The sequence below is a fragment of the Tetrao urogallus genome (genome assembly GCF_951394365.1).
Source record: "Tetrao urogallus genome assembly, chromosome: 13".
NCBI classification, from domain to species: domain Eukaryota; kingdom Metazoa; phylum Chordata; class Aves; order Galliformes; family Phasianidae; genus Tetrao; species Tetrao urogallus.
The window spans coordinates 10,644,484-10,671,161 of NC_136826.1; the positions used below are offsets into that span (position 1 = coordinate 10,644,484).

The 26,678-nt window shown below is 34.1% G+C and overlaps 1 protein-coding gene across 1 annotated transcript in view; it reads right to left on the reverse strand.

The window, feature by feature from the left end:
- Window positions 1–604: 604 nt before the first annotated feature.
- CHM (CHM Rab escort protein) overlaps window positions 605–26,678 on the reverse strand; it is a gene marked incomplete at its 3' end in the record, with an annotated part of 55,959 nt that continues 29,885 nt past the window's right edge. Inside the window, exons 9-15 of the mRNA XM_079542040.1 lie at window positions 16,237–16,314; window positions 13,005–13,109; window positions 12,732–12,795; window positions 11,340–11,436; window positions 8,859–8,957; window positions 5,393–5,559; window positions 605–808 (exon numbers count right to left, since the gene is read on the reverse strand). Coding sequence (XP_079398166.1) covers window positions 605–808; window positions 5,393–5,559; window positions 8,859–8,957; window positions 11,340–11,436; window positions 12,732–12,795; window positions 13,005–13,109; window positions 16,237–16,314 — 814 coding nt within the window. The remainder of the gene's footprint in view (window positions 809–5,392; window positions 5,560–8,858; window positions 8,958–11,339; window positions 11,437–12,731; window positions 12,796–13,004; window positions 13,110–16,236; window positions 16,315–26,678) is intronic.

Consider the following 26,678-nt stretch of genomic DNA (forward strand, 5'->3'; position numbering starts at 1 on the left):
CAGTTTCAAAACCACTAATTTTTTTTCCACTATGCAAATTAAACATGACATCTCATGTATTATAACGCCATTCCAGAACTGTCAATATTATCACCTTTAAGATTCTTTCCTAAAAAGCAATCTGAATTACAGATAATTAAGCTGACATTGAACTAGCACAGGCACAATGACTTTTAGCAGAACTCCGACACTTTATAACAGAAGGTAATCCTCTTACTAGTAAGCAACCTTTCATGATCTTGCAGTTAGTTTTGACTTCACTGTCTAAAAGATAGAGGATTCTTTCCAAGATGTAATCCAAAACCAAATTATCCCAAAAAGTAATTAATTATTTTTTAACATCTTAAACTCAAATACTTTGTTTCATAATTTTATCTTATTTCAGCTATTAACACCCCTGGACCAGTTAGACTTATGACTTTACTGAGCAATAGCTAGTAATGAAGCTATTTGAATAAGAAAGATTATTCAAGCTAAGGAAAGTAAGGCAATCACAAATAGTATCACCAAGGGTTTTTTTTCAACCTCTTTTTTTTTTTTTTTTTTGCCCTTCCTCCCTTCAAGTTCTGCCAAGTGCCTCTTCTGCTAAGAGAACAGAGCTAATTCATTCCTCAGTATGCTCTTTAACACCAGTACTACCTCTGCTACTGCTTTCCTGAAGTGAGGATTCAGGTTTTGTCTCTGGTGAATTATTGAATCCTGTCTCTTCTGATGCAATCTCATCTTCATCATAAATAATATCTTCTGGATTTGGTGGTGCTGGACAAAATTCCTCTGTAGGAAACATTTCCTGGAAAACAGTCTCAGCCTATTAAAGAAAACAAACACAGTAAAACAACTATACCTTGGAATGTAATACCTTATGTAAGCATTGTGCAGAAATTTAAATTATCTGTTCTTTCAGATCAATACTGACTTAATATTTTGCAGTTTTGTAAACATATTCTGCAATTGTCTAAAAAAAAAAAACAAAACAAAAAAAAAAAAAAAACAACCACCAAACTTTTCCATTACAAAAATATCTCTGACTCCAGTTCAAATCAAAGTGATGGGAAAGATCTTGCCTCTTCCCAGTGAAAAGGATCCAGCAAAGCCAGGAAATTGTTAGTACCAGAGCAGAAGCTCCCCTGCACCCCAGGAGAGGCCCAAGTCAGAGCAGGCTGTCCTCTTGCAGCCCATATGGAAAAGATCTCATGGAGAAGCCCATGGTGCAGCAGTGAACGCGGCCTGAAGGAAGCTGCAGCTCACAGAAAGCTCCCTAAAGGAACAGACCCCAGACTGTTGCCTATGGGGAGAAGCCTGTGGTGGGGCAGGAGGTGCCACTTGTGAGGACCTCTGCTAGGGCAATTTCTGAAGGATGGACACCATGGTACGGAGACACACTGAAGCAGTGTCTGAAGAGCTGCAGCTGCATGGGGAGCCCACATGGTATCCATTCGGGAAGGACAGCATCCCATGGGAGCAGACCCCATTCCTCTGCACTGCTCAGGGGGATAAAGTAGAAGAAGGTGGATGGGGGGAAGGCAATTTTAGTTCTCACTGCTCTGATCTGTTGTTAACAGGCAATAAATTACATGAGTTGCCTTTACACAGAGTCTGTTTTGCCTATAACAGTAACTGGTGAATGATTTTCCTGTCCTTATCTCAATCCATGTGCTTTCTTTTCATAGTATTTTCTCTCCATCCTTCTGTGGTAGGAGAGTGAGAGTGGCAAGGTGCTGCTGAGCTCCCTACTCAAGTTAAACCACCACAACGACCATCAAGGTTTTCTTTTCCAACCCCCTTGGATTCTACAGTAAATGGAGACAATTGATACAGACACCAGTTCTGTTTTGCCTTTCTTCAAAGGCAAGAACCACTGTCTCTCAATTTTGCCTGTTTAGTAAACTATGCCCTAAAAATAACCATAATGAGAGCACCCACAGGGGCAACAATATAGGTAATTTTTATATTGATAGTAGTAGCAGATGCTGCACCAAAAGAGTCAGTAGAGTCAGTTACTGCCAACTGCTAAGGCTGATTACACAGTGTGGATTCCTGGACAAGGGAAAATTGTTTTCAGATTAATACAACATTGAGCATGTACCAAACAGCTTTCTGTGATAAACCTGACTGCTCACCAGTAGTGGATTTGTATCACCAGCAACTGAATGTAGGGGTTCATTACAAAATGCCTAAATGACCCTGTCTACTTCCAGTTCAATTTCATTTTTCAGTCCACTTCCTATATTTCACTTTTCCATACCCGTTCATAACTTAAAAAAAAAAAACAACAATTTATATTAGCATGTGAATAAATATACAAAAAAATTCTATCTATTTCAAAAATACTGTTTAGCAATTTAAAAACTCTGCCTTATAATTCTGGAAGAAAAAGGAGAGCAAATGTCCATTAAAAGTCTTACAAAGGTACGTTTTTGAATGTAAGAGAAATATTTCAAGGCTGCAATTGTCCTTGAAACATCAAAAGCATATTTAAATTACTACACGTAACAGAGGAAAAACGCCATATTTTCCACTAAGCATATAACAAGCTAGAGCATATAAACATTTCCAGTTGCATTTCTGAACAATTTTTAGCCTCCAATTAGTTGAAGAACAAAAATGGTCAAATAATTATGAGGAAAGAAATTCTCAGTATGCCATGTAGGACATGATGACATTGATTATAATTGAACAATTTAATGGTACAGAGTGCTTTCAGGTCTGACAATTTTTTAAGTTAACCTTACCCAGCTGAAGTCATGCAGAATAACTAATAACTTGACATATTCTTTATAATAGCATATTGATATTTACTGTAAGTAATTAAGTTAGTAAATAGCTCCTTCATAGTTAAGTATACCAGAGGTTTAAGTGCACATTTGATTACGCAGTAAGATGTAAGCATGTGAAGCACTTGCACAGGTATTCCAATTTACAACTGTCAAATTGCTTTAAGTTGAATAAAATTATGGTTTATTTCTGCTGTACTTCATCCTAACTATTTCCCCTGATGGCACACAGACTAATCAACATTATTAAACTAACATTACACTAAAAATCTATCACTAATTTAAAATAAAACAAGAAGTAAGTAATCTGTGTACTGAACTGCAAATAGATAATCATTATTTGTAAGGTGAGGTAGCACAATAAACGTACCATCAATACATTCAAAGAACCTAACAGAAATAACTAATGACAATAATGAAAAAAAAACCTAGTGAAGAGAATTGGTTAGATAGCTTGGAAAACTGCGTATAATTTATCACCAAAACTAATACACACTCTTTTTAAAAATATAGTCTAATCCATGAATTTGTAAGTAATGCATGTTTTGAGATTCCCACTAGCTACTAGGAAAATGAAAGTGATTTGGGAGCAGAGGACACAGCTGATTTCATGCCTATCTCCCTCCTCCACTTGTCTCAAAGATACCTGCACAGTAGATGGGAAGAGTATGTTCTACCTGCCTTACATTCATCTGGTCTTAACACACACTCCTTACTTTTCTTCCCCCCCCATAACTTTTAATTACAAACATGTTTACACTAAGATCATTTTCACTCAAATCAGTGATTGTCTGTTTCAAAATCTAAAATAGATTCAAAAACCCTTAACCTCTACTGTTTCTGAAAGCCAGAGACTCAGGCTGTTTTTTTACTTTTTCTCCTCTGACATGTATTCAGTTAACTTCTATGTGCAATCTGTTGATCATCACTAAAATAAAGGCAAACTACAATTATGCTGCTTACAAACAGCTTGATCTACTCATTAGTCAGAAATGGAGCACTTAAAATAGAACAAAGCTGAACACTAGAATAGGTGGATACCTGAATTGTAAATAGGCTGTTTAATGAATATAAAAAACAAGATTTGAAACCACTTTTAACTGGTAGGATTCAAGTTATCTTGAAAAAAAAATCTCATTTAAAAAAGGATTCATTTACAATTTAAAACTGCTACCATAATAATTGTCTTGCATTATTTTTTGTCTTCACAATCCTTTATTCTATGAGGAGGCAAATTATTGCCTTGTAAAGCAAAATGAAGGGTACTATTAGCCCTTAATTACACTATTCTGACCCTACAGTTCAGACTATGTCAGCCTTTACATTTTAAACTCTTATTTTAAGAGGTTTATGACTTAGTCATAAAAAATCCTGCAACTAGTTAGAAGATAGCATGTACATTCTCTGAAGAGTGCCATTAAAAAAACAGCTTTAAAAACGAGTAGTGCCAGTTAATACTACAAAGATGTAAAAGTTCTCACAGATCAGGTCTGAAAGTACCCTGACAAATCTGCTGTGGCAGATTTGCCTAAGAATTTATACTTTCCTTGTCAAAACTGCTCTTTGAATGGAAGAGCAAAGGAGAAGCAATCCTGCAGTCTTCTCCTGTTGAATAAGTCATAGTCTCAAGATTTTGTCTTCCGTTCAATAGTAGTTGAATAGTAGCAAATTTCTAAGTATGCACCCCTGATGATCTTGTGTTCCTGCATACTCTGCCTACAGCCAACACAGAAGGCAGCTGCTTCACTTCTCCACCTACTTTTTTTTCTATGGAGCTTTCACTTCTAACCTTTCACATTCAAAAAAACAAGTATTTCGTCTTTATTTGAGCACTGTCAGTTAAGTCTACTATCAGGCAAGTTGCAAGTGGTTCTCAATTCAGGATTTCAGCTAGGTGAAAATAGATACACAGATACTCAAATACTGAGAAATAAAAGTTAGAACTGAATGTGACTTCATGCCAAATAGTATCTCAAGGTTAAGTAGAGTGAGATTCCCCTCAACGCTTTCAGAGACACAACTGCACTATAAATTTTTTTATACAGTGGTACTAAAGTAAAGGCAAGGTAAGCTGACAGATAACTTAACATAACAGACTAGTAATTATGCTGTTTTCTTGCCCCAGCAGGTTTTAGGTTTGTGGCTAACTCCTACAGGTATTAAACTACTTTGACATCTTTTCCAAGTTGACCTGTAAACAGGATTTTCTGACTTTTCATTTATACTGCTTCTCTACGGTTTTCTCCTTTAAACTGACATGCAAAAGACCACACTTTAGAGGGCTGTAACACTGAAATACACTGAAACACTGAAAAATTAAAGCAAGTAAAAATCCTACCAAGAACATCATCTTCAGGTACTGCTACTTTCTAAATACTCTACACCTTTTTGGATTAACCATCTGCTACTCCTAATGTCAATACACTAACTGCCCTTTTCTGAAGTTTCTTCCATTCTCAATTCCACTGACATTCACTTTTTTCTGTCCAGTTGTAAACCTTTATAGATATATTATTATTGCTTACTTAGCAAAAGGCAGAATAACTCAGAAGAAAAATAGACTGCACTGTACTTCAAATAGAAATTCTGCATTCAAAAAAAGCAGTGGTCCTACTAACCTGTTTAACAGCACAGTCATTTCCTAAAGCTGAGTCTGGGCCAGAACAGACATACACATTTGAGGGCAAACCACTGTATGAATTTCTGTCAATTCCTGAAGAATCTCTCATGTTAAAATATACTGCCCAGAGGACTCTAGGTTTTTCCAGTTCTTCACCTTTAGTTTCTGTAAAAAAGAAAAAAAATAGTGTTTCTTATAGTCAGTATTTACATGTAATAAAAGAAATACATAAACTAGCACATAAAAAGTCAGTTAATCAACACAAAATTACCATAATATATGGCAAGTATAAACATGTATTTTTAAACTAATCTTACTTTCCATTGTTTTCAGAGATTTACATACCTGTAAAGAAAGAGTTTTCATTATACTTCTGTTTCCCACAGGTATGTAAATCCTAATTATTCTGCACTCAGTATGCCACAGAAGAATGCATTATCACCTGAATGAGTAGTACAAGAAGCTTAGCCTAAATGTAACCATTTTACACTTCATGATATCTAGTTTATTCTGGACAAATTCCATGAGCTAATGATGGGCTGAATGAGTGCTCCAACTCAAAGCTGCAGTGAATATTCCAAGACGTTTCTCATGCATACTTTCCCCTCTCATTTAATAGCTTATCTTTGTATGAGAACTCTTTCCATTACTTTTGTGCACTTAAAGGTTGGAATCCTTCAAGCCAATCTGAGGAGACTCACCAATGCTCACAGTTTAAACAAATGACATTTAAACAAAAATCAGCAAAGAATACTCCTCGTATTAACTGCAGATAAAGAATGCTTCTAAAACCAGAAGCTTTCTATTTGAGATATGCAACACGTAAAGGCTCTATACTTTGGAAATACTGCTAAGTGAAAATCATTCACTAATTTATATTTATCTATACTTGTGGACTTGCACTGTGTTACAATACTTGTACATAACGAATACAAAATGACCATAAATTGTGACTTGATTCGTCTCGGTTTATACCTTCTTGCAGTTACTTTGCACGTTCACATAATTCCTCTGTGCACTGGCAACAAAACAAACAAACAAAAAAAACCTCTTGGAAGATGAAGGTCACTTTTTAACAGCGCAGAATGCAACAAACACAACATAGTTTCTAGGCTTAATAGATACTATTTGTTTGGCATATTTGCTGTCCCATTTTTGCTGTTTTAGATCCTCGAAAATAAACAAAACCTGTAAAAGACCTCGTGAAATTTCCTTCTTTCCAAAGAAGAAACTACTAGATGTCAACATTCAAAACAATATTTTAAAACACCTGAATTAGAAAAAAAAGATAAAGCTATGCTACTCCTTTAGTATCCTTTCATAACTGTCAAATACTTAAAAAAAAAAAAAAAAAAAAAAAAAAGTGCTAAACATCTTGCATAATTTCAAATATAAATTAAATTCATCAGCCTGTGAAAATCTGAGTCTTAATACAGGGCAAGATGCTCTTTAATATATTTAGAAGTTCACATTGCTCATAAAAGTAACTTCTTCCTCGTTTAGGCAGGAAAATGAATGGAGTCCTCTTCTCCAGGTGACTTTGCCTCTTTGACCTGCCATGGCCCAGTGCTCACTTTATCTGGTGATTCATTTTCAATAACTCCAACAGTATTTGTTCTGACATTTTAATTAAAATACGACCACTACCTCATCCTGATGATAAAAAGGCCTGTGTGTCAGTGAAAACTAGCTTTTCAGTGCCTCAGTGCACCTGAGGACCTCATGATCACGCAGTTTCTACAGAAGAATTTCAGTCAGGTTCTAAACAATCTATCATTTCAAAACTGGATCACTTTAAACATTAAGATTAATGTTATCTCCCCTCCCCCAATGACTAAAAGATGCTAAACTGCAAGCTAATCTTTTCTTCACCAATTGATTCTTCAAAATACATGGCACTGTGTTGAAAATTTAAGATAGATTTTAAAGGTTTACGGTTTGAAATCAGCAGGCTTTAAATTAACAAATGCAAACATGAAAAGCGCTTGCTGCACGTTTTTTACTTGCAAACTCTGGCTGTAAATAACATATTTCTCTTATATAGGCTCTTGTACTACAAATCTACTGAAAAATTTACATTTTTGGGACATCAAAATAAAGCATGCCTTTCCTGTAAACAAAAAAGTAGGAAAATGGGTTTAATTTAACATTGTTTCCTACTGTTGTGCAATAACAATAAGCTACTTGCTTTTTCACTAAAAACGAAAAAAGTAGGTAAAAAACACAGAAAAGCAAGATTACAAGAAACAGAAATCAACTTTTCACAAAACATTTTTGTGGTTACAGAAATCTGAGAGGAAAAACAAGGAGTATGTACATAAAAGAACATGTTGGTTGCTTTTTTTCCAACATGAGAAAATTCTAACTGAACTCATGAAGTGACCGGGAATGAAACTTTAGAGAAACTATTATAAGCAAGCAGATTGTGTTTTAAAATATATCCAAAACTTACTAACTTGCATATATACAATCAAACACTTCTACGGACAGGGAAATATTGGTTTCTTGTAGCAGAACTACAATTTGCTACATTTAAGAATGAGCAGACTATTTAAAAAGACTGTCAGGGTTAGAATATGGCAGCAGCTTCTACACATACATCATCTGTTACATGAGCACTTATCAAAGGTACAATTAAAATCAAGATCTTGAGACTAAATTTCAAGTATTTCTGTGAAACTGGCTCAAAGTATCTCAGAGATGACTGCTTTGTCAATAGCTACTCTGGGAAGAGAAATTGTCCATCTCACGATCAGAGTTCATCAAAGTAGCTGGCACAAATTCTCAGATCTAGGACTAAACTACTGGAAATGACTGGAAATCTGTCTTCTCAGTAACAACACAGTGCGTAAAAACTTCACACTTCCACTGCTTACAGCAGAATCCAGAGAATTTCATAAATAGTGAAAAAGGAAGCACTTGAGGACAGAAAGAATAAGTAACAGCATTAGGATAGTTAAAGGCAGATGAGAAGAAGACTGGAGCACTGAGCATATCTGGCAGCTGCAGGAAAAAAAGAGATAACTTTTGGGGTTTTGTGATATTTTATTATTCATTTATTTATCACAGAGAAGTGATAGAAATCACTAAAAACAGGAGTTTGGAAAAAAATAAAAGGTGCACAAATAGTTCCTTTCTTTCCTGCGCCTTGGAAAGACGTGCTGAGAAGCAAATATATTTCCATGGGAGAAAAAAGTGCTAAACATTAGAAGAGTCCTAGACACTTAAATCTGTGATCCTTGTACATTAAAGGTACACTGCAGCTGAAGAACACTTGGAACATTATATCACGAAATACAAGAAACATGACATCTGCCTAATCATAATCTCACTCTCAACAGATTCCTTTGCTTTGAAATACTGTCATCTAAGTAGCAGCTCACCACATATGCTCACTGATGATGGATTCAGATGTACAATAATAGCTATGTACTATTTTTCATATAATACATAGCTATTTTTACCTTTTTCTGTTTCAGCATTTAGACTGAATAACTTCTGTACAACAGGCTCTAAATCTTCCCTCGCAGTTTTTGTTGATGGACAGGTTAAATGGACTAAATCTGTGAAAGATAACACAAATTAATTACAATTGCCAGTATGCAGATATATAGATATATATATCTATATATAGATAAATAAAGATATATAGATATCTTTATTGATATATATAATTGATATATATAATATCAATTACAATTTTTACAGAGGCACAGTAGGCTGTTAGAAGTCACTGCTTTTCATATAAATCATTTCCCTTTAGCCCAGATTAGGACTGTATTACGTAAAATACACTGTATATATATCACACACATTTTCTTAAGAGGTTTATCACAGAAGCTCTGCACAAAACTAAGGAACCAAAGTTGCAGGATGAAACACTTTGAAACAAATACTAGGTATGAGCTCATGTACACATACTTAAATACTAATTTTCATTCCAAAGTAATGTTACCAATTTACTTAAAAACAAACAAAAACCTCACAAAACATGAATTCCTTATGCCGTCCTTCAACATACAACACGTGAGTCATATTCATTGAAACTCATTCTTCTGAGTTCTTGAGTACACCAGGTATCAGTGTCCCAATAACTGCCTTTCACCCAGGAATCTTATAATTATACTCTCTCATCCACATAAATTAGAGATCAAAGTACAATTTAACATCAGTACTACAGAGTAGGAGAATATTGTTCTATGAATAGGTGACTGCTAATATCAGGAAAAGCAAGACTATGAAAGAGCAAATTCATATTTTCAATTAATGATATCTAGAAACTTGAAGAACATCCTTGAGCACATTCCATAGTCCTTGAGAATCGAGCAGTTCAGCAACTTACTTAACCCACAGATACCAGTACTTTAATCAACACCCTGCAGTAATGGCTAAATTGGGACTGAGTGGGAATTTGGAATTTTACTCTGCCTGCTTAGGCTACTTACTCACAGTAACTTAAATTACTGTGGAGCACAGGCAGTGACAATGAAAAGTCTTCTTGTATCATTAACTAAATGTTTACAACTACAAACACTGTAACACAACCTATTCTTTCTGTTCTTCCAACAAAACAAAACACCCAGCTCTAAATCACTAAAGTTCATGATTTACTTCCTGCAAAATCTTTTTTTATTACCTTTAAGGTTATGGCTATGAGTTACAGTCATCAGTACATATTTTGATTATATTTGATTTACTCAGGTATAACTGCATTAGTTACAGTGGTTGCCAACATTTGTCTTCGAGTAATTCTTCCAGCAAGAAGAACGATGAGTTCAGTTCATGATTACATCATTACAGTCTCAATTTTTAGGGCAAGTGAAGGAGTTTGGTTCCACTCAACTGGCAATACAGATTATGTGCCTGTCATTTATGCAGTGTGATGAAAGAGCAGATGTATTTGTAAACTTATCTTAAATAATTGCTCAAAAAAGAAATCAGTCAGGTTAAAAGCTATTTACAGATAATTAGTACAAGTTGATTTTTTTTACTTTAAATACATAAATATTTCCCATAACTAGAACTGAGCTATTTCTAAAATACAACTCATTTCAATGCAATAAAGATAAACTTCATTAAATAATGTATAATATTTTGTGAAGGAGTTCAAGGAAAAATTATATTAACATTAAATAACTCAACCCAGCTTTGTGCTTACATGCCTTTTTTCAGAAACAAGAAAATACTTCAGGTGGTTTTTGGCATTTTAATTACAGTGCTAAGAAAAATTCTTGACAGAAAAATTATAGAAAACCAACCATGTCTGTTTTTTTTAAAAAAAAATCTTCACGTTTTGACTTAAGAGACTGTAGAATCTCAGTTACAGCGGAGGAGTAAATCTCCTAGAGCTCTCCACTAACATACCTGCCGTTCTGTTGAATCTTTAATAGCCTTAATAATCTTGCAGAATAAACAAAACATACAATGTGAAATTTTACACCGCAATCAGAAAAAAAAGGTTGGTATTAATTTATAATTACTGTAATGCAAACAGAACTGTATCCTATTATTTATAAAACTGCAACTTCCAAGTTCGTTTGCCACATGATTGTAAAGGCAGTGCTTAATTTTGATCTTAATTAGAAACAAAAATAACATACCTCACTGTCATGAGAACCACAACAGCATGTTAAAGTTATCATTACTGTGCATAAATTTAAATGAAAACGAGTGCAACAAGAGTCTTGTATGATGCTCTGTAAGCATCTGAATTACTACAAAAAACAGACAGTGGACCAGTTCTCTTATCTGCTGGCAACAGTAACTTAGTACTGACTTTTCTCAAATGACAAATTACCAGTAGATAATAAAAGAATTAAAATTTTGTTAAAATTTTAAAATTAGAATTTAAAATTTAGTTCAAATTTCTTAAAATTTTGTTCCAGAGCGGACAGTCAAAAGAAGAAACACAGTTAAGATTACATATATCACATGCATATACTTACATGTGTCCTTCATGCATGTCATAGTTGAGGAACACAGCTCAATGACACAAACTGCTGGTTGTCCTAAATCCACTGGAGGCACTGTCAAAATAGAAACCTACCAAGCAGAAAGAGAACGTTCTGAATTGAAGCTGATTTGAAATGCTATTTCTCTAGGCTGTATTAACTTACACTAAAATATTACAGACTGCAACTCTACTTACTTTCATCAACTATTTAATTAGAAGTTGTTTGGTATCCACTGTATTGCAAGTAAATCACAATATTAAGAAATGGCTGGTAATTACTAGATTTGCCCAGTAGCAGAATTTAGAACACAAAAAAAATACGCTTGTTCTACCCAGGCATAGGTACACACAATGAATTATGGAAAGATAAATCTATCAAAAAATACAGAGCTTTAATACCTTTAGACTTCTACAAAAACAGTCAGATTATCTGAGCTTAACAAATATTTACCAAGAAATTCAGAATAAATATTTGCATAGTCACAGAAAAACTGTATCTGCTTCGTCATCTAAAGTTTGCCAATCCCATAAATATGCATTTATGCAATATATAAAAAAAGCTCTAGAGGAACAGTTACAATTTCTGTATGTATAAACTGTGATAAAGTGTTTCTATTATGAAAAAAACTTCTGTTAAAGCAAAGTAATACAGAATACGAAGAAATAAGTAAAGGTGAAAATAACTGCAAGGTGTTATACAATTTTATTTTCTGATTTATAATCTTAATAATCTGTGGGATCAATCCTGCAGAGATAATGCATACATAAATTTTTACAGAAGTCAATAAGGTCATCTTTGTTTGGAACACCTTCAACAGCAAAATAGAAAGAAAACCTCACAGCAAGGTCCTTTCCAAAATGATGAGTTTAGGAATTAAGTTGGCAAGACAGTTCTTATATGGGAATGAGAGGAGTATTTTAATGCAAGACTGCTAGAAACAATGGTTAGGAAGAACACACTTCTCTGTCATCTATATTCTTAGCCTGTAGACAATATTTAATACGTGAGAATACAGGAAGCAGCAGAAAAAACACAGATTGCTGACCTTAAAAGTCTGACAAAGCAGAAAATCGAAGAGATATGAACAAATACGAAAAGAATCTCAATCTATAGACATGAATGTTATAAAAAAACATTACATCTTACACAAGAAACTGTTAATTAATATTGCATGAACCAACGATCAGGGAAACATCAGGCACAGAACTAAAATATAGAGGTATTACTAGCAGTTTTATCAGTACAAATATCAATAGAGAGAGCTGACCAAAAACCTTGATTCAAGAAGAAACAACAGCATAAGCTAATTCATAACAGTTAAGCAGTTTAAACATTAATACATACAGTTCATAAAGAGGTAAGTGAAACAAAATTGATATGTACCTGCTGCTCTGAATCTGTCTTTAGCACAGATTGATCTGTAATGAGCACTGCTCTGGAGAGCTGCCTGTAATTAAATAAAAAGAAAAATATGTCATTTCAGAAAGATGAAAAAAATTGCAAGTATATACAAAGAAGAACTATGCACAGAACTAGGCTGTGCTACAAAGATTAATTAGGGAACAATATTCTTTATTTTTATAGTTTTTATTAGTTTAATTTGCAGAGTAATACATTACTGTTTGAAGAGATACAGTATACTGTTTTACTACATACCTATAACATACATTTACGCAGACACTCTCGGAAAGGTAACTATCTTCCACAATAAAATAGCTGGCATTTATTCTTTGTCCAAAATGATCAACAATTGCTTTGCATCTGTTAAAAAAATTCAAACCAAATTAATAAATTCAGAAAAAGTAACAAAAGTATGTATGTTTTAAACGCTATACGGCACATCATATATATCTGTCAAATGAATTATCTGTACATTTTTATCGTGTGAACTCCTAAAACAATTGATAAAGAAATCCTATACTTATATGTTCTACATGGTACATACAATTTTATGTACATGTTAGAGTATTAATAAATGTGTAACTTCATAAGGAAAACAGACTTAAATTAACAACACTGCCATCTGACTGTGCATGAAAACAGCATATATTTCACACTTCATGTTACATGGAAAAGTCATACTCTGAATGATTTTGAGGGTTTACCATCATGGTGTTATTTTCCCCCATTGCATATTGTACCCCTATCAGTAAATATCGTGACATGCATGCTGTGCCTAAGGAATAAGCATTATTGTAACTTCTGTGATCAAGACCATCTATACAACTAGAGAAGATGAGAATCAAACCTAGATAAGTAACTGCAGTCAGCTGTCGCTAGCTTTAGCAGGGTTAGTATTTCACATTGCTTCTTCTAGTCAGAAATGAAAACTGAAGAAGGGTGGAGGCAATACTTACATAAAAAAGTAAGAAGTTAGTAACAAGTAAGCACACTTTTATAATGCTAATTTCTGATATCTGTTTCATAGGAATCTGAACATTACGTATATACCTATATTCAAATGTAATAGAAAACCTGAAAAGTGGTAATTAAAAATCAAATGGTATAAGCATTAACTTTAAACATGCAGTACTTTTCACAGTCACATTCTGTTCAACATGTTTGCAACTTTAAGAAGTTTTTTCTTAATGTTAACCTGATATCTTTCACAAGCACTCATTTGAATATTGCAAATAAAGAAGGAAATCAAGCTGTTACAGCTTTACCTAATTATAACCTTTCTTATTGTTTATGAAACAATTTCCCCTGCCACCCCCCTACATGTAATCGAAGGAGAAAGGTTGATTAAATGTCATGTTATATCACTCAAAGCCAGCAAAAGCAGCTATGTGCTTTTTATTTTCCTGCTAAGTGTTGTTTCCTCTCCTTTGTTCAGGAATAGCTATCAGGCTGTGTGTTTGATAAGATTTTGAACAGAAAAGAGACAGTGCATTTCATATCAGTCTCCACTTTACTTCAAAGGATGATGCTGAGAAAATTTCTTTCAAGTACTGCTTCCAAATATGGAAGACACTTATGCACTGACATTATCAGGTCTCTGTCATCTGATATGTGTTGGGACAATGAATCATACAGAACCCTCCATTGACCTTCTTTCAATGTGTCTAGATAAAAGGATGAAAATTAGAATCCATCTCCTTGCAGTGCCACGAGTTATAAATGTACTTTATAGGGCTCATTATCCAAACTAATGGACTAAGGGCGACATCCTTGAAATGGACTTACCAGCACTGACAAAGCCAGTATGCAGTATTTCAAGACAGATATGTAAATTACTGTGTGTTTGCTACATCTTTTTATTACAGATGTATAAATTTCCATTTCTCATATCTCTTCCATTTTCAAGACATAATTAAATAATTGGAAACGTATTTTAAAAGTAATACTAATAAAAGACATTTATTTGATAAAGTTCATCAGACAAAGCCAAATAAGTGACCTACAATAAAAATGAAGAAAATAACAAAAAAATAATAATAATCATCAATACATTCAATTTGCTTTAACCTCAAACTAAGCAACATGCTGTTTTTGTTTTTGTTTCTTTTTTGTTTTGTTTTGTTTTGTTTTTATTTTCTAACAACGCCTTAGTTTTCCATCAAGAGCACAGAAAGTTTTGAATATATATTAGAACACTGGACATAATCTGACTAGATAATTAAAAAGTAGAAATTCGGAAGTGAATTAATGAAACTTTAAAACAAGTACATCTAAGAGTTTGCATACTTTCTTGCTGTCTCCTCTGAAACTTACTTTCAAAAAGGGATAGAATAACACGCTAAAAATAACTGGGGAGGTTGGGACTATCATTGACTGCTCTCTGCATATCAGAGATAGTAAAAAACAGTGGAAAAGCAGTTGATCTAGATACTGAACTGCTTGTTCGTTTTCTGAGCCAGACAGAATGTTAGCTGTGTCTGGAGAAGAGTCGGAATGAACTTTGTGGATACTTAGGGTTAGATTAAAATACTAAACAAACAGTAAGAAGTTTGAGATGAAAATCAAGGCTTTGTCTATAAGTATGAATTGTCACGTGTACACTGAAAAAAAACCTAAAAAATTAAAACCTTAATAAAATTTGGAACTCTGTGAAAAATGTTTCTAAACTAGTCATGAACACTGCACAATTTGTCTATGTGTATTTTGTTTAACTTATTTGCAAGCAAGATAAACTACTGATATTCCTACATAGTTTCTAGCTTGCTTTTTCTACAGAATGTTTTCAAGTTTTCAATTACAACTGAAAATCGAAAAAAAGAATCTTAAGAGAGTCAAAGTCTGCAGGTAGTCTAACGACTGATAGAACGTTCATAACACACACCATGATAACCTACTGAGGTGTCAAATAATGCCACTATGGAAAAAACTACAGGTTGATTTTTCTTAGCTCAACTTTAAGCCTGCCTACAGGCCTGATATTGTAAAAGAATTTATCCTAGAATAAGAGGGCAGCATAGTTTATGATAACAATCTACCTAAAAACTCATTAAAGTCTTTTCTCTTGGAGTGACATGCATTATCAGCAGAGATTAATCTGATGAGTCTTTAGGTGAGCTCCATTTTTAAAAACGCAATAACAGAGGGCTTTGTTGTCATCTGATGAAAATCAATTAGAGTAGGTAAGGCCACAAGGAAAACTAACATCACTCATCACCAGCCCCCGGCAGCTGAAATGATTTGTCTTCCAAGCTTGGGTGATCAGGAGCTGTAGTAATATCACAGGGAAATTAATTTAGTTTCTATACTCTAGACCCACTTTCCTTGTTCTGGAGGACCTATACACAAATTACTTTTAATCAAGGTTGATGTGTTATTAATATCAAGGAGGATCTTTGAAAAATCTTTTTTTTTTTTTTTTTAAATTGACCTAACACATTTTTCATCTGTATTTTGTATATAAACAGAAGGTTACTTATATTATCCTTACCGTCCTGATTCTTTGTCCACTACAAGGCACTGCACAGAATGGCGAAGACAATAGATACCACCAAATACAGCACACATCCTAGGAACATACAAAATAAAGGTTATTCCCATCACAACTAACCATAAGCCAAGTGAGCAAGGCAAAGTATTGTGCACACTGTCACAGTACAACATTCTTAATGACAAGTCCATTTCTGAATCAGACGATCAAAACTTTATAAAAAAAAAGCATACTGCCATGTAGTTTTGCAAAACGTTTGTTCACCTTTTTTTTTAAACTGCATTTATCACAGTCTCCTAAATTGTTACACTAGCTTAAGAACTCATTCTCTATTATCATCCTCAATCCTCAAAAAATAGGAAAAGTGCCTATTTACTGCAGACAAACAGAATAACTACTGACCATGTTACACTGCAGATGGTATAGAATGAGAAGAACACACAGTAACCAAACCAAATTCCTCTCTGAATTTTAAATGTGATTCAAAAATTATTCCTTTATTCTTATGAATCTGTGGGGATTACTTTTCAGTTCATACATGACACTAAGCAGTATAGGCACTTCACTGGCTATGAGTAGCTTAAATTTTGAGGATAACAGAAAAGGGTACTTAAAATCTTAGTGTCCTCTTACAAACAGTCATTCCCTAAGTTCTGCAAATGTTAATATCTAGCTGCTATGTACAGAATAACAAGAAAAAAAAGTTCTAATCAGAAGAAGGAACCAGATTCACAAGTCAGTTTTTAAATTGCTACAGTAACTAAGCTGTTGAACAGTTTTCTACTTAGGAACAGATCCCAATCACACAAGAGAAAGTAAATTACACTATCTAAACAGTAAGCCAGAACTACAACTCATCTGTTTTTATACTGTAAGGAGACTGACAGTTAAATATCATAATTTATTTTATTTAAAGTGTTAGGAAGTTACTTTTTAATGTGTTGATACCAACTGTTACAGGATATAGCTTTTCATAAGAGATTCTGTAATTATCTGGTCAGATAGTACTGATGCAGTGGGACGTATTCAGTAGAATGACACTTGCTGCAGTAGGGGTCAACAACTCAAACTCAGTCCTCAACAGGCATGTTTTACCACAGCATTTGTAACATGGCTCATTCTAAGAGGTAACCTGCAACTACACCTTGCATGCATTCCTGCTTAGAAACATGCTGCTCTAAGACCCGTGTCTTCTATTCTCCACTCCGTTTCACTGCAGACTACTTATAACTAGGACCAGAGACTAATCTGCTAAAACAAATCATACTCAGGTTTCCTTATTTTAGAAAGGTCAGTGAGCCATCTTCATTGTTCCATATCCAAAGAACTAATATGACAGCACCTGAATGAAATCTGGGCCTTCACATGAAGCGAGCCCACTGCAAGATTTCATCACTAGCCCGGATGTCACACTACTCCTCACCAAAGCTCTTCTCCACGTGAATCTGTCCTATGCACAAGATTCAAAACTGTTCCCCCATAAAGCAGCACAGTAGAAGTTCAGTTGGTCTGGTGACAAACACAATCTCGGGTTTATCTCCCCATCCTAACTTCCTGGATCTTCCAGGCTAAACCTCTGGTGATTAGTTTTCAGATGATATGATGAGACACAAGATAACTAACAACTACAAAATAAATAAATAAATAAATAAATAAAATAAAAGCTTAATTTCTGTTAAGAGATGCCCAAAGTTTTAACTGGACCACATTAACATTCAAATAGCTGCAATGTCACTACTTCTAAAAAGCTTTAACCCTAGGTCCTTAAAAAATCTTAAAGTAAGATAACATTCTTGAAAATGCCACCAAAAAAGCATGGACAACAATTCAGTCCTTATTTTTTTGTTAACAGTGCACTATTTTCAGGATATTTTTACTGTAAGAATAATATGAAACAGACAGGATGAAGTTCTCAGTGTAGCAAAAGGTACAACAGTACAATCACTGATGAAATATTTTTCCTATTATGTTGAAAGAATAACAATCTCTCTTTTTAAATTTTCCAGCCAGTGTGGAAATATGTGAAGAAGGAAGATGGGGGAGATGTCCCTGATCCCTTAAAACTTCAAGTTCATCCTGTTCAGTCTGATGTATCTTGGGAATCTTTGTTATTCTGTTTTCTCCTATGGATCATTCACTTCAATCAGCTATCACTGATCTCATGAATGCAGAAAAGAAAGAATACAATCTTCATATTGGCATAAACTGTGTATCCTCTTCTCAGAGAGAACTGCTGAGGTAACTGTCAAATGTTATCAAGCCTTCCTTCTTCCTACAAGTTAAATAAACCCATGCCTTTTTGTGATACCTGCTATTCAGAATAAAGAAAACATAAAAATCTGTTAAAATATTGAACATGCTACAAACTTGTCACATTTTACCATATCTGAGAAGGATAGTCTAAGTTTTCCAGTTAACATCCCTTTTATTCCACTAAATTCTAGTGTGACCCAGCTATTTAGTTTTCAGCTCACAGATGAATGGACAGAGCTGAAAGTAGGAGGGCATAATGGATGTCATTTCTAGTTTTTATCTCATTAACAGAGTCAGTGTAGGTGTTGCATTTAAAATAAAGAAATGTGCAATCCTATTTTTTCTTTAATAGAGTTTACACTGTAATTAAAAAGATTAGTGCTAACACATTTCTAATACTTGTATGGCATTAGCTAAGCAGCAGCCCAGCTGCAGCGCACCATTAATCTAAGGAAGGCAAGGTAGCTTGCTGGAATGTAGTTCTCCTCGACTTCCAGGGTGAGCGTGGGAACTTCATGGCTTACAACTTGTGGCTTTTTAAGTTACAAGTCTTCAGTGAATCCCAATAAATCATATATTATTTAAAAACAGAAGAGTAGGTTTTTTTGTTGTTGTTGTTTGTTTGTTTTGTTTGTTTTAATTAATATGGAGTAAAAAATAATTAAAAAGAAATCTAATTCATCCATTCTTAGGAAAAGGATTTTCTGAATTCTCAGTTTGGTAACCAATTTTCAGACCTACTGCTGAATTCCAACTACTGCTGAGTTCCAACTTACAAGTATTACTGAAACTTTACAGTAAGTATGCAGAACTAACACTAATTGTTCAACCAATGCTTGTCATGTTCTAATTTCCTGATGAAGTTCAATTATTCCACAGGTGTGAAACCAAAAGCACATTTTAATGTGAATATATTTCTAAGTGAAAATGACATTTATTCTCCTCTGTTAAAAATGTGCCTTACTTTATTTAATGAAAGATACCAACTGACAAGTACAAGAAAGTCTATTTCTGCAAAACTGTTTTCTGTCTTCCCTATCATACCGCTGTATGCACTGTTTGTTTGCAAGATAAGCTCACAGAAAACAGTCTGTCAGGAGATAGTAGTCTCCATAGAAAATAAAGATAAAAGCTGTAACTCATCCACATTTCTTCGTCAATTCAGTGACCATGCAATGAGGCACTGCAAAAAAACAGGGATGCAGAAGAGATTGTGAACCTCACACTGATATTATGATGCCTTGAAAGAAATATTTTATTACATATTAAAGATACTCTGCAGTACTGAAGAACATTCATTGCCTTTTTACCCTGACACCTTGCATAAGAACAAATCCAAGTCAGTAATGTCACATATGTAACTTTCATGGATGATAAACTTGGAAGAAAAGAAAAGCTTGACGTTGTAAACTTGACTTCCAAAAACAGAAAATGTATTGGCACTGGAAAGCCATGCTATATAGTTCAAGGACAGTTAAAACCACAATACCTTTTAACTAGTATGAATAATGCAGCATAGACAATGGCTGAAGTGTGTCAACAGCCCACATCTCTTACAAATTGTACTCCAACAAATGGTTTATGGAAATGCAAACAATATTTCTTACTTGCTTTTTGCCAAATCACAAGATCCAATACCCTAGAAGCACCACTTCTGTCCAAGCAAAATTCATCACGTTGAATCCTGCTCATGGTTGTATGGATGTTGTTGAACACAATACAAAATAACAACCGCTGAAGAATTATTACAGGGCCTTGAGACACTGGCTCACTGTCCATGCTGCTGCAAAGAGTGACTTCTAAGCTGATAAAACAGGTATCAGGATTTAAAAAAACAAACAAACAAACAAAAAACTCTGATACATTTATTTCATACGGTATAACAAAAAGTTTGTAGTGTTTCCTAACAAGAACTAAGGTTACTTAGTTAAAAACTGTAGAAACTATACATTTCCTTTCACTTCAACTACAGTAAAGATTGGTGGCTGTTTGTTTTGTTTTTAATATAAATAAACACACTTTATTTTACTAACATGCTTTGAAAGAACTTTGCTGCTTGGCTGCACAAAAACGCAAATTACTTATTTTCAACAATAGTCTGCTATCCAGCTGAGGAGGGCATGACCTGTTTTCACAGTAGGCCAGCAGAAAGTGTTTCTTTTTAAATGAAAATAGGAATGAATTTTGATTGTATTGTATTAAACAACCATGCAGAGCCAAAATACCTATTAAAACAGCCCTGCCTGGAAAACTTCATATTTAGGAAGAACTTGCCGAAATTATTTAAATATAGAAGCTGAAATATTAACTGAACGTCGACCCAATAATCTATGGCAAAAGTGAAATCACTGCGCTAATGTTACTTTCATACAATAGGCTATTCAAGAAGATGTGACTCCAAGCACAAGGGAACTCTTTGATACCATTAACCCTGAATGACAGGCATTTAAACTGATATTACTCTAATTAACTACTGCCTACAACAATATTTTAAGTTTTGCTGAAGGATAACAAGAACACTGTACTCTACTTCAACTCTGCCCCAGGGACATCAAATCTTATCACAACTAAATTAACAGTTCTGAAAAATTTTGGCCTGGTAGCCCTCCCTCATATGCAGCCTTTAAATGCCATTTCAGTTCCCATCAAGGTAAGAACCAGTAGGTGTAATTGTTAATACAGCTATGAAGCAAATGTACATATTAAAAGCTTTTTGATTTTTGACAACACATTTGTGATGATTTATGAGTTTGTATATAATTGGATTATTCTATTAATTTTTCTGATTACTGCTTCAGCTAATACAGTGAAGGTCACTTACAAAATAAATCTTCATTACATTTCACAGAAAGTAACTGACTCCAACTAGTTGTTTTCTTTAATTAAACACTAATGTAACACGAGAGAAAAATAGGCTTCAGGGTTGCTGCATCTGTTGCAACATGAGGAGTTTACCACTTTGATGTAATGCTCTGAGATATTAATTGAACAAAAATAGAACATCTCTCCATCTGACATCTTTATTTCCAACACTGAGATATTATAAACACCCTGAACTTGCAGACCACCCTTAACTTGAAACTACAAAAAAGAGGTGGAAAACTATATCACGAAATATAGTTTCACTCATATGAAAAAGTTTTTATCTCTGGCATATATTTTGTCTTCCATTTTCTAAACCGTGTGGAGGGATTAATGAGGAAATATTTTTCTTGACAACTGTACAGCTTTCTGGAACAACCATTTTCTAAAAGATGAATACTATATGACCAACACAGAAGGTTTTGGAGCAAGATCAAAGAAAAACATGCCAAGGCCTGAAGTAATGCAGTTCTCTTTCAATTTATTTTTTTCCCCCACACAGACCAACCAGTGTGCCCATTTTTATGTTAAATTCTGTTTCTAAAAGGTCTCTAGGACCTAAGCATTTCCTTCAATATTGCTTTATGTTTTAAAAACACTAAAAAGTAGAATACAGACAAATGAATTAACTACAGCAGCTACTGTTAAAAGAACTAATTTTTTCAAAACAGATCCCATATGAAAGACAAATTTCATTAAGTGCAGCAATCACTTTGGAGAAGGAAAAAAAAAGTAAAAACCAGCACCAAAGAAATCCTTAATACTGCCACCTAGAACTGTTCTGGCATTTTTAGTTAATGATAATAAATGACAACAAATTCTAGAGCAAGCAAATGAAGACAGCATTAACTACTCTTTTGCCTGAGGACTCTGTTCAGCATTCCTGTTCAGAGTTTTAAAAATGTCCTAATGAATTTATAGTCATCCTAGTTAACAAATCCAATTAAGAAAACCACCAGAAAGTTTTTTGCAGAAACCAGAATTCTTATGCCTATACTTACACAGCATGGTAGCTTCTTCTACCAGATCTTGGCATCTGTCCTAGAATTGCAAGACAGAAATTCTGGACCTCTGATCTGGCAGTGCTATGGTAGAAGCTGCTACAATGGCAGAGCTCCCAGTTGGAACACTGAAATAACAGCGAGGGACCTCTGTAAAGTGAGGACCTCTGTATCCTTCATTTTCACCAAACTCTTCTCATGCAGAACTAAGAACAAGCTCTTCTTGATTGTATGGGTTTAAGAATGTTATATAGAGAAATATGTATTCCTGTTCATGCCTTTAAATAGTTCAGATTTCAGCCATACTTAGAAGGAATTGTAGGTTTACAGAAAAGTACCAAACTAAGCTAATACAATAATATATAAATACACTAATTACAAGAAAACCTCAGGAAGAGTGAAAACTACAAAGATTTTAGCAAAGACTTGTAAATTACAAAGAATTATGACAATTTATTGGTGTAAAACTATACCCGGCAAAAAGTCTTATAAATCTATATGGTAAAGCATGGTCACTTCTTGAAGCAAAACCAGATATTACTAATAAAGTATTACTAACACAGTATACAATAGTATACAGTACTAAATTTCACGTACTTCCAGAAATTGTAATGAAAAACTACACACTGCAAAGATGATGATCAATATGATAAAGAATGAGGCTGCTACCTTCTGAGCATAGATTCAAAACTGCAGGTAAAAGAATGGGACCAGGTCTAATACAAGTAGTTACAGAGCCATAAAGCGGCTCAAGATTTTGAAAGGTCAAAAACCACAACATTCCAATGTTCTTCCTTAAAATAATGACATTTTTACTCAAAATAGTATGTTCAATGAATTTAATCGATACTTGTGCATCTTGTTTTGCAAAAGTATTTCAGAACAGGCTTCAGAGGTAAAGTTACTACAAAATTAACTTACAATTAAGTTGCATGCTCTTGACTGAGTTTTATGTAAAGCTCCAAAATAAAGTATAACACACTTTAGCCATATCACAGATGTACTTGTATCACCATAGCTGTTAATTACCAGAATTTAAGAAAAAAAAATTAAGGCTTAGTAAATGGGAGAATTATATAAAGATTTTTTCAAGACACTGCAATTAACACTAATTAAAAGTAAGTACAAATTAATAAGCATTCTCTTGGATGCTATACTCAAACAGACGATTTTTAAGTCAGTAAGGTAAAGATCCACCAGACAATATATTCAACTATGTAATTAGGAAGTATCCTACTAATTAAGCCCAAAGGCATGTGTAAATTGTAAGACATTACCACAAGGCAGGACAAGAAAAAACCCACAAAATTGTTCAGTGGTTTCTCTACTTTTGTGACAGCTGTTAGCCACAAACTTCTACGGAAGGTGAAAGTACGAGACCTGTTTGGCTGTAAGCTCTATATGTCTTGTAAGAGAAGAAGCCATTCCTCAAAAAACGTCATTTATCTGCAATTAAACAACAGTTTTGCCCTCAAGAAGGAAGCTGAGAGATTCAGACTGTAGGGCACAGACTCAAAAAAGAGCAACTGCAGAAACCAGTCATTGAGCATTAGGTCATCTACAAAATGCATCTATGTTCTCTTGGCTTCCAAAAAAACCCTTCCAAATTCAAGTAATCTTAACTAAAGACAGACTATATTACTAATTTAGTAATGTTTCGGAGGCTAGTTTTCTCTGCCTTCTACTTCAATCAAAATGGACTCTGCTAAACTACATTAGCATTTACATCTCACATTGGTTGTTTCCATAGATCTGCTCATAATGCTGTAATACATCAACATGTCTGAATCCTTTAACATAAGACATTTTGTGCTTACCCACATAATCAGAGAGTAATTTGCTTATTAGGAGATGGCTGATAAATAATACCAAAATAATGCATTAGAGTACGTTCCAATTCCTATAATACAATTTCACCACTGAAAGTTTTTCCACATCTAGCTGGGGCTCTAAAACATATACATTTTGTCAACATTCTTATGATTCAGAGCATTCCACGTGATATATCCTAATATTAGCTGAAGGCCTTTAGGAAGTACAAACTTTTGAAAATGACTATACTTGTTGCAAGTGAAACAGTAAGTATAAGAAAAGCTCTCATATTTGTAAACAATTCAAATGTCTCATTGAGAAAAAAAGATAAATTCTAGAACTGCAATGTATTTTAAAAGTTTCATACAATGCATTAGAATGCATTTCCCAACAAAGGTTATTCCCAAATTAAAAGTCTTTTCCTGTCAAATTCTGAGAAATAATGTGGGCAAGGACACAAAAGCATTCCATAGCTTTATTAACGACAATGCTCACTGATCTGTGAATAACCTGAAAAAAATGAAGATTATTGAGTTACTTTACCAATCTATCCATCCATCACTAGAGAACAGGTTTCAGCTTGATGGATTATCACACTTCCATGATGTTTATCCCAAGAAAGAGTTTCTCCTTAGGGGGAAAAACAAACATCTGATCCTACAAAGTCATGCTAAACACTTGCCCATTTGGCATTCATCTATGAACAAACTGAAAAGAAATATATCAAGTTTGTCTTTAAAAGCCAAACTGCATCGGGAGTTTTATTATATCACTGAACTGCAAGTAAAAATGTAGTAATTACAAAGAAAGCAGCACAGCAGCTTCTCTTACTAGTTGGCATTTTGATTAAGACCAAGCAATAATGGCAAATGGTCACTAATTCTAAAGCAAATTTTCTGGTCTGAAGTGAATTATCTTAAGTGATAATGGATATATAAATATGAACATGATTTATTTTGAAATTAGAACTTCTCTCTCAGATACAGCCTATGTTTTTAAAGTCAGCTGAGATGCTTTCCTACTAGCACAGAATTGCAGACTTCCTAAGTGTCAAATTTGTCATGCAATTGTCAAAAGGAAGTAACAACACTGTTTAAATTTAATAATAAGGCAAATCTTTTAATACAGAAAAGTTATGCATATTGCTTACATGTAAAGACTTGATACTTATTTATAGCTTCAAATGAAAGAGATGTTATTATGAATTTTTAAATATATCAATTTTAAACGCATATTATATTCAGGTTTCCTAAGATCCGGCTTTAATTTTACATTACCAAGAGCTTCCTGAAGATCTTAACATGTACATAATTGAAAATACTAAATACCTAAGGCAACCCTAGAAGCTTCAATATTTGTAGCAGATAATGGCTCAAATGTAAGGGTAAAAACTGATTATTCATTTTCGAAATACATATAAGAACTTCCCAAATCAACTGCATAACCCATTGTATCTCAGCCTGGACTCAGTCATCTCGTAAGCTCAGGGATTAAAATGGAGAACCATCTTCATCAAATCTTTATCACAAAATTATCAGTCACTGGCTCTGACATAAAATGACTAATTTAGGCTAGAATCTCTAACAACTATTTTTAAAAAAAGTGATATTACCCACAAAATGAACACACAATTAAAAAGTAGAAGTTCAGAGCCTTTCTATAGGAAATGCAAGACATTAATTGATTACCCATACAAGTCAGTGGATCATTAGTTCCCATGACAAAGCAGCAGAAGATCCCCTATTACCAGGACCACATTTGTCATTTCTTGGATGACTATTAACAAAAAAAGAAAATTAAAGCAGGGTGTATCACCCCTCTAAATCTTTCACATGCAAACAGATGGTGTATGAACAGTCTCTAGTTCTCTCCAAAATTTTAACTGGGGAAAAAAAAATGCACCACTACTTAGAAAGGCCAGTTTCCATTTGGATGCTCACGTTTGCATGGTCCAGAAAAAAAAGAATCTGAAAACAAGCTGAAGAAAAACTCAAAGACTTGATCAGAATTCAAGTTGTTCACAAAGCAAGCACGTGGAAAAAATCACAGAAGCGAGGTCACAGCTCAAAATAAATAGCCTCATATCTGGCAGTTACTTTAGATTGATTTATTTTTAACCTAAATATCTTACTTGTCCCTCAGCTACAAAGGAAAAATCAGAAGTTGACCATTTTTTCAGATTTACTCCTTCATCAGGAAATGTTTGGGACATTTCTGAAAGTCATTTCTAGAAGTATATAAAAACAACACAATCACCCCATGCAATACAAATGCCGCATTACTGAGGCCTTTGAGGTTACAGCAGTGCTCAGTTGGCATCTTTCTTCAGAGATGTGTTTTCAGGAAAATTTAAGTTGTTACAGAATTGCAACAAACATGTCAGCACAGCAGACCACAAAACATGCCGATTCCTCCACCTGCCTTGCACATATTTCAGTGAAGTTTTGGCGTCTTATGCTAACTGTAACAAATCTAAAGGTCCGGTATGATCTTCCTCAAATTGTAGGTTATTTT